At 33.2% G+C, this 9,689-nt stretch overlaps 2 protein-coding genes across 4 annotated transcripts in view; both read left to right on the forward strand.

Annotated features, from left to right (window-relative positions):
* The window catches only part of LOC108751263 (GTP-binding protein Rhes), a 25,954-nt gene extending 24,459 nt beyond the window's left edge, over positions 1-1,495 (forward strand). The window contains exons 4-6 of the mRNA XM_018491349.1: positions 336-522; positions 804-1,014; positions 1,253-1,495. Of these exons, the coding sequence (XP_018346851.1) occupies positions 336-522; positions 804-1,014; positions 1,253-1,471 (617 nt within the window). The 3' untranslated portion in view covers positions 1,472-1,495. The remainder of the gene's footprint in view (positions 1-335; positions 523-803; positions 1,015-1,252) is intronic.
* Positions 1,496-7,277: 5,782 nt separating this feature from the next.
* Positions 7,278-9,689, forward strand: part of LOC108751283 (peroxisomal membrane protein PMP34) — a 6,110-nt gene continuing 3,698 nt past the window's right edge. Inside the window, exons 1-3 of one of the 3 annotated variants that reach the window (XM_018491373.1) lie at positions 7,278-7,695; positions 8,635-8,902; positions 8,985-9,045. In XM_018491373.1, coding sequence (XP_018346875.1) covers positions 8,831-8,902; positions 8,985-9,045 — 133 coding nt within the window. In that variant the 5' untranslated portion in view covers positions 7,278-7,695; positions 8,635-8,830. The remainder of the gene's footprint in view (positions 7,696-8,634; positions 8,903-8,984; positions 9,046-9,689) is intronic. The other 2 variants (XM_018491374.1, XM_018491375.1) reach the window with 2 other exon arrangements.

A 9,689-nucleotide genomic window follows, 5' to 3' on the forward strand; every position in this document is an offset into this window, starting at 1 on the left:
TATAGCGATTTTGATCCAAATAAAAATATGCCAATAATAAAATTTTTAGATCCTTCAGCAGCACTGTTCTCTCAGTGTAAATACAAGAATTAAGATTTAACAGTAAATTCCAATATATAATAATGTATTTTTTTATCTGAAAATTACTTCACAGAGAAACTGGAAGTATTTTTACTCATTGAATTCTTTGTTATCTAAACAACCACTGGTAGATTCGATAAACTCACATCAGCTCCGCAGAGTTAATATTTAGCGTTTTGAAGATAAATATTCGCCGTGTGTTCGAACATACGACGATCGACACGATAGTTTCGACACGATAACCGATTTCGCAGGGGATCTCTTCGTCGTGGTGTTCAGCATGGACTGTCGGGAGTCCTTCGAAGAAGCCATCAGGCTGAGAGAGGCAATTCTCGAGACTAAAGTGAGCGCGACCCAAAGTGCCACGAAGAGCAGAAGGGCTCACTATAGTTTGAAGGTCCCTATGGTCATCGTGGGGAACAAATGTGATAAAGATGTAAAGTACGTTTTTTCGTTTTCCAAAAATTTTGGTCTCTCCAGATAACTGAACCATCTCGTCGTTGCATCTTTGAGGCTGGGTTGTTCTATCTTTCGATAAATTTTATCTTATTTGCTCTCTCGTTCTTGTTTTGATTCTCTCTCTCTCTCTCTCTCTCTCTCTCTCTCTCACACACTCTTTCTTTCATCCATTAGATAAATTATCACGTAGTTTATCTAAAAGTAGAACAACCAGACCCGAAACACATAACGACTTTACTGACAAGTCTTCTATTTCGTTACAGAACGGTCACGGTGGAGGAGGCCGAGCAATATTGCGTGAGTCAAGACGAATGCTGTATCTTTGTGGAGGCTTCTGCGAAGCGGAACTATCACGTGGACGAACTTTTTTATCAATTATTCGTAGTGGCCGGTCTACCTCTTGAGATGGCCCCGAATCATCATAGAAAAGTACCGCTCACTTTTGGCTCGCCGACCATGTTGCCACCATCGCAGGTACGTAATAATGTTCAATATAGAGTTTGATATGGCGTAAAGTAATTCGTTACAGTGTAACTTCTTTAAAATTAATTAATCAATTCTGTAATTGAAATCCGATTAGAGCTGACAAAGAGTGGAACGACGAATGATATTGTTCGTTTGGAGTCGCATCATGATCGATTAAACGCGGATTACCTTTCGTGATATCGAGGGACGGCTAAAAGGCCTAAAAAAGAGACGCTTTTGTTTCCAGCCGCGACACAAAGCCACCCTCAGTATAAAGCGTCGGCTGAGCGACGCTTGCGGCGTCGTGGCGCCGAACGTGCGCCGTCCCAGCATAAGGACGGACTTAATGATCATGCGGACGAAGACGTGTTCGCTCGCGGCCGGGAACGAGAATAATACGCCAGGATCCAGGATCACGCTTAGAACAGGAAGAACGGAGTCCAGGAAGGCCTGCTCGATACAGTGATATTGGAAACGATTCTCACGCACGCGGACAAATCTCTAGAAATATGATAACGCGTTTGAAAGCGATCTTCGGGCGGGTGGGAGGGAACTAGTATTATTATTTATCCTAACATTTTTATCTTTGCTTGTTACAATAATTTTATTGCGATTGAACGAGTAAGTGAAGTGTATTCTATCATTATCTATATTATATAAGTTATTATAATTGATATATTTACTATATTATTATTAAAAATTTTATTATTTATCATAACATATGTTTCTTTATATCTGTTATAATTTTACTAGATTACACGAGATATTCCAACCCCGCTTATATTAAGTTATTATAATTTGCGCGTTTATTATCTAAAATCTTATTATCTAACATTTGCGCGCATCTTTGTCTATTATAATTTTACTAGATTGCACGAGGTTCTATCTTTGTTTATAATAAGTTATTATAATTGACGCGTTTGCTATTATTGTTTAAAATCTTATTATCATAACATTTGCATCTTTCTCTATTATAATTTTATTAACTTGCACGAAATATTCTTATCTGCTTATATTAAATTATTATAATTGGTTTACTATCATTGTCTAAAATCTTATTATCACAACGTATACATCTTTGCTTATTGTGATTCTACTAGATTGCACCATATTCTAAAATTAACGCATTTATTATCATTATTTGAAACCTTTAATAAAATAATCTCCTTTTATGTATATACATATATATTTCCAACGGGGCGAGAAAAACAGAGATAACTAAATTTGTCCAACGGAAACCATACTATGAATAATATGGATCATGCGGTTGAAACTTGCAGGTTTACAATTGTCAGACTTCACCGCAAAGACGAAGCGAAGCTAGTACTCGCGAACGAAGATCGCCAAGGGGAAATCATATTTAAACCGACCACGCTACTCGCCTTAATTAATTAATGGATATAGCTTTAGCGTAATGTCCCGAAGGTAACACGTATAATTAACTTATAAGATGCGACCGAGCGAGAGAAAGAGATGGAGAGAGAGAGAGAGAGAGAGAGAGAGAGAGAGAGAGAGAGAGAGAGAGAGAGGTAAGCCGTTACGTTAATTAATCGTTGTCGATTAAACGTTAAATGGAAAATCGATATCTCGAGTAACATAGACAAGATCGTTTGACATTCGATCGGTGGGTTCTCCGGTGGCAGCGAGATGATCGAATCGCACGAAAGAAAGCGTGTATTCCTCTTATTAGGTACAAATTTTTATCGGAATTATCCTCAACAAAGAATCCTCGCGAAGAATAGATCAATTTACGCGATCGTGAGTGAGAAATCGAGAAGTGCTGTCAGCGTTGTATCGGTAATGAGAGAGAGAGAGAGAGATTGCGGAATATGGTGAGAAAAAGCTTTTTACCGGATTAGTTAACTGCGCCCATCGTAGCCTTACTCGAACTCTGACACGCGAAGGAGCGACGTTTATACTTCCGCATGAGATCTAGAGCGTTGTAATTTTATTAATAGCACTTGATTCGAAGAAACGAATATTTTTTCGGCCACGTAGCGCGTCGTTCCTCCCGCTGAATTTTCCGCGCGTAGATGGATGCATTATATCGGCTTTCGTTAACGATAAATGGTCCTCAATTTGATATCATTACTTTCATGGCGTATCTCGCGTCCAATTCGCGCTCGGTTTGCCGGCTTTCGACGCGCGCGACCAACGAGACCGCATTGTTAACGACGAGATTCACGTTACATACCACATGCGTACAAAATCAATCGATACTCCCGACCTCCTTTTCTACGCATCTCGAACTTGTTGAAATGCATCGGGCGAGCGTGTACAAAATTATCGCATTATTAGATTATTGCGTATGCATAAAATTTAAATATAATCAGATTAAGAGAAATATTGCCTTGGCTAAAAATATACAGGCACTTATATTTTTTTCATTTATCTGGAATTCTTTTATCTGCATTGTTACTATTATTGATTATACATATAAATTCAAAGGATTCTCGAAACAGAATCGTTTACAACAAATATGCTATACATAAATAAATTATTCAGCTAAAATTATAAATAATGGTCAATAACATGCCCAATATTTTTGGCCAAGGTTGTACGTATGTAGATTTAAATTCGAAAATGACGCGCCCGATGTTAGCAACAAAGGATTTATTCGTGAAGTTTTAGCTTTTCTTCTATGAAATCGTAAAATGAAAGCGGGTAAGTATAAATTTATTCAATAAGCGGAAGTTACTCAATGAATGCAGATCTTGTTGGAATTTTGTGAAATTTATCCGTCTTAGTTTACAGAGATATACTTTTCCTACATTACGGCTCATCCGATAGGTCTCGAAAGATGATATACTATAGGCACGTAGATCTCTCTGTGTGTGCGAGTATTCGAGATGTGGATAAGCGTTCTTTCTCTTTTCCCATAGACTTGGCTATAGTTACTCTCTAAGGTACAATTGACTTGACCAATTAGGCAGCTCGTAAGTCGACTCCAATCGAAAACAAGCGCGAAGCTTTATTTAGTCGACTTACATCGCTGCGAGTGGTAAGGATAAGCAAAAAAGAAAAAAGAAATGGTTAGTCGCGACGTGTACAATCATGTTCGCATTTTGTATCGAATAAATGACATTTTCTCCACGTCCTTGCACGATTTTTTTGAGCCGTACTTACATCCACTCCCGAAATAAAACGGATATTGAAACACCTACGAATATTTTCCCACAGCCTACGTTAATGCATCGACCCGCAGGGTGAGAAATCGTTTGCTCCTATCGCCTCGAGCGAGAAATTGACTTAAACCAGATTTCCGTCATTAGCGCCGCAGGCTGCGATTTGTCGATTATCACCCCCGGCGAAGTACTCTATCTTATTGGTTTGATCGATAACTCGTTAGTTGAATTTTCTCAGATATTAATCGTGCTTCGATATGGTTGGGTAGAAATATAGTTCACAATGAGATGAATACGATACGAATCTATGCACGCGCTCATTAGATTTTCGGGAAAATCTCATTGCATGTTGAAGTAATTTCGACGGGAACATTTTTGATTGCGATTAAGAAAAACGATAAAATTTATCTAAAATAAGAATAATAATAATAATAGTAACTTTATTGGAGTGTAGTAAGTATAAAGAAACGCGAAATTATACGGCAATAATTGCACACAACGCAAAATAAAAAGAGAGATGTACATTCAAAAGGAGGACAATAGAATGTTGCCTAAATCTGAATCTAAAAACTAAAGTTAAATAAATTGAAATTAATAAATGTAGTATAAGATATGGTAACAATAAACGTTAATAATGTTAAAAGAAATAAATTGAAAGTTACATAGAAAGAGAATATAAATAAATAGAAAAAATATATTAAAAGATATATACAATATATATACATAAAGGAACTAAAATTTAAGTAAGATATATATATAAGTGATGAATATAAAATAACTAAATATAAAAAAGTGCAAATTTGACATGTATTAGGCATTACTAAAAAAATTTAAATGTGTTAGACGTATCATTAATGTGTATTTGATGTTCAATTGACGTTTAATTGACGCAATATTTAATTGACATGACAAGTATTCGGAAAATAGGAAATATATCTTTGTTATTAATATTGACCTTTTGTATTTCTCGTGCATTCTCTCGCGTTTTTTTTTCAATAACAAAGAAAAAATCAATATGTTATTCAATATCAATGATATTAAAAGCTCTTTGTTATTCGAAAGCTAATACAAGTTTGAGTTCAATAAAATTGAAACAAAGAGACGTGAATGAGGTTTTGTCGTTCGTTCGAAAGCATGGCGACACACAAAAATAGGAAATACTCGAGATAATTGTGTTAAAAATACAGCGTCAAAGTACGCTAGGATTTTTTCAGCTTGATGGAAAATTTAAAAATGTATTGCTTCGTGTATATAAATATTTGTCTCTTAAAAAGTCCAGCAAATCTTTAATATTAATATACTTTATGTATTACGATTTTCTCTAAAAGAACTACACTTTAAAGTAGCAAATTAACATTTATAAAGAGAAGTGATATTATTATAAAACTTTTGTATAAAACATTTTTTCATATCTTAAGTAATCTTTGAGATGTAAAAACAACTAATCACTTTATCTCTGAGGTGATTCTATCCCTTAAAATAATTTTTTCGCGAAACTAATGGTTTCGGAATTCATCTATTTATATGACATAGATGTATAAAAAGTTTCATTAAAATTACAATAGAATTTAACATTTTGCGAGGTCAAAACTTTCTTTGTGAGTTCAAAATTGAAAATGGTCAGATTCAAAAGAGAAAACATTTCTAAACATTAAAAAAAATATAAGACATTTGCAGTGAAAATTTTAAGAAAAAGTAGCATTTACAGATCATATTAGATACATATTGCCCACAAAACGAGTATTGAATGCTAAGCCATAAATGGTCTGATTACTTTCTATTTAATTTAATTATATTCATTTATATCAACTTCTTTATTTTGTTTCATTTAGTCATGATTTCTTAGCAATAGTTTCATTTAACTTGATTCTTGAGGAGGATAAATAGACAAGCGTAACTATAAATATTAATTTTACTGACAACATGTACCATAAAATGGAAATTTCCCACGGGAGACTTTTGGTGAAAGACTTAATAAAACGACTTTTCAACCTTTGCAATATAAAATTTACGTTTTCAAAAACGATTTACATGGCTTACAGTATCTTTGAAAAAAGAGTCATTACCACATACGTTAACAGTGTTTTTGATTTAGTAGAAGAGCGATAAATGCACTACGCGCGCATTCCACTCCGTCGTGGAATGTTTAATTAAACTCTGACGAGAAGTTGGAGAATTCCAGACACTGTGCGACACACTGGAGATCTCTATACGTCACACAATTTGCATCTTTGTTAAGGCAATATTGGTTTTATTTATCCCGTGTTTATGCGCGTTCTTCTTTTCATTTTCAGAAGACTGCTATTACGAAAGAATCTGAATCTATTAGAATATTGAAAACATCACTTATCTTTATATAAAGCATTTTTTAATATAGTTAGAAGTTTAATATAGGTAGAAGGATTATTAAGAAGCAGTAAAAAGCAAAAAATGTGGAAATAATAGAAATCTTATTCGTGATTGTTATATCTGAGCACATAAGTCAATATGCTATTAATTACAAATTTTCTACGAGGTTAATGCAAAAAATTCGATATAATTAATATTTATATATACAAACATATAATATATTTTTGTTTATTGGAATAATTATTATAAAATCAAATCGAATAAAATTATACAAAAATTAACATTAGGATATAAGATATTAAGGTATAAGAGTAAATAATATGCATAGATATATCTCTAAGACGTAAATTATAATATTTAAAAAAACGCATTTGTAATATTTATTTTCTAAAATTATGTTTTAAAAAAATTCTTAACAATATATATATATGAAGTTTATTTTTACACAATAGTGTAAGATTTGAAATTATAATTTTTAAAAAAGCGTTTCTATATTTTTTCAACAAGAAAAAATTTTTCTCGAAGGTTTTCAAACGTTTATATCGCGTGACTTTGAATCATACATAAATATGCTAAAATTCAGATTATATGCATTTGGAGCTTCAACAGAGCATCGCGTTTCGACGAGGCAATGCGTATTTTCGCGCAATTTCCGCGTTTGACCCTTTTCCCTCGTTTCGACAGAAAGGTTGAATTGCTAAACCACCGGCAAATCACCCTCTGGCCAACGCGCATGCACGTCTTTACCCAGCATCGACCTTTCCACTCCTAGACACGCGCTGTGAGAGCGCAAGCGTGTTGGCCATTATGTGCGTTTCTTACAGAAATACGTCGGCAATCATTCGGAACGCAAAGAGTAGCCGCGCAACCGATAACATTGCTCCGATTATTCTACGAAAATAAACGTGCGACTCTCTACGTTGGAGCAACTCGACGGCAGTCGTGAGCTACGCGCGAGTCGTGAAGGCCATCGTTGAATGTGCGTGTCATGGTCTTCCTCTTATATAAGTGCCGTCATCGCGAAATTACACGAGAGTATCAGTGCATTCGTTCACCACGAAGCGAGCAGTCGCATGGTAGATATAGACTCTGCTGTATCGTGTAATTGATACTTCCGTTGCCTACTCGATACAAAATTTACAGAACTAAATGTAACAGTGAAAAGTGCAATGATTTTACTTGTTTACATTTGTATCAAATCTACAGACTCAATGAGGTAATTATGATAAAAATATTTGTTAGAGAGGACCAATAAATTGATGTACTTATTTTTTAAAATCACATAATTGTAAGTTTTTTAAAAACAGGAACTGATTTCACTAAAAATAAATTAAGAAATTAAATAAAAACAATTAATGAATTGTATACTTTTTAAATATTTTTCTTAGTCAAATTCTTATAGAAATCAATATAGAAAATGAAACAAATCTTACTTGAAATGTTCCCAAGTAGAATAATAAATTATGATAACATCAAATAAATGACGTTAAAATTAATCGTAAATGATTAAAAAGTAATGATTATTTTGACGTTATTTTTATGATAATTTATGTTCTGCTTGATATATGTCATTTATGTTATAAAATTTTTTTTCTCTTCTTTATATTCTCAAATAAAGTATAATATATGATAGGCGTTAATGACACAAAATTTAAGTAAAGAAAACTTAAGATGTGAGCAAATTAATATTTTAGATTTGCTGTTGCAATTACATTATTGTCTTATGTTTTTTACTGTGATTGATCGACAGTGATTTGCTTCAGTTTTTTTGGTGTGCTATAGCTTTAACAATAATCATGCTGATGCCTCATCATTTGCATATTGGATTTCTCATTTCCATGTAATTATTTATGTAAATCCTGTTTGTACATATTAAAATAAAATAAAATAAAATAAAATGAAAAGCAAAATAAAATAAAATAAAGTATAAAAATGATTTTATTAATTATTGAAATTAATAATTTATTATTTCTCTCTCTCTCTCTCTCTCTCTCTCTCTCTCTCTCTCTCTCTCTTATATTTAATTAAATAATTATGTTACAACCAAATAAGAGATTTTAAAAATAATTTTCTGATTTGAAACATTACATATTTAATTTTAGAAAAGCTATCTTTTTTTATGCATTTTAATTCATCTCTGATATATTTTTTTCAGAAAGATTGTTTTACAGAAAACTGTTTTATGAGCGCCATCGAATCGATTGAGGTATTCTTCAATGACGTGTCATTGCAACGTGTCATTGCTTGAATCGTGTTACCTGCGATAGTAACTATAAGATAACGAATACAACGTCGTGTTATATTATACAATTCCCGAGACCAATACAACTCGCGTTGGGAACGCCGTAAAAATGGGTGGTAACGGACAGAATAGAAACATCTTTACATATGACACGTTAGTGCACGCGATATCCGGTGCAGCGGTGAGTTTATATTTGACACATCAGAAATCTTACACGTATTACCTCATCGTTGTGGGATAACTTTGACATTTTGACATTTCAGGGTAGCGTCGTCGCGATGGCAGCCTTTTATCCTTTAGATACTGTGCGAAGCCGTTTACAATGTAAGCAGATTCGCGCCTGTCAGATACATGACAAATCAATTATACCCTCGTTTCCTCCGAAATGCATTGAAACGAGACAAGCCTGGCAAGCCAGCCTTCAATTTCATTAAACGCGATGTCACTCCCGGACAATATTCTGCTACTTTATTGTCACGATCTCGTTACCATTAAATGCTTGCATCGATAACATTACGCTAAATGCACATTATATTTAGTTATCATTTTAATTGTCGACGTTTACGCTATTTAAGCGTACATTTTATAGGTTCATTTTTCATTCAGAATTTATCTAAATGTACTTGTCATCATAAATTGATGCATAAATTCCGTAACAAATTTAACATGCTGAGAGACAAAGGAATAAAAAAAGTAATAAAAGAAATAATTTCAAACGTACATAAAGCAAATTTTATGTGTGGATATTTAAAAAAGAATTTGCAATTCATATCACAATTCAAAACAGGAATTTAACATTTATAATGTTATGCTCCTTGTAAACAAATTTTTTATGTATGGACATTTAAAAACAAATTAGGGGACAAACATAAAATACATAGATACGTATATTACAGTAGATAAATATAATAATTAGACGTGATCCTATATATTAAATATATTAAATTTTTATATTAAATATAAATTTA

The sequence above is a fragment of the Trachymyrmex septentrionalis genome, unplaced genomic scaffold (genome assembly GCF_001594115.1).
Source record: "Trachymyrmex septentrionalis isolate Tsep2-gDNA-1 unplaced genomic scaffold, Tsep1.0 scaffold43, whole genome shotgun sequence".
Lineage (NCBI taxonomy): Eukaryota > Metazoa > Arthropoda > Insecta > Hymenoptera > Formicidae > Trachymyrmex > Trachymyrmex septentrionalis.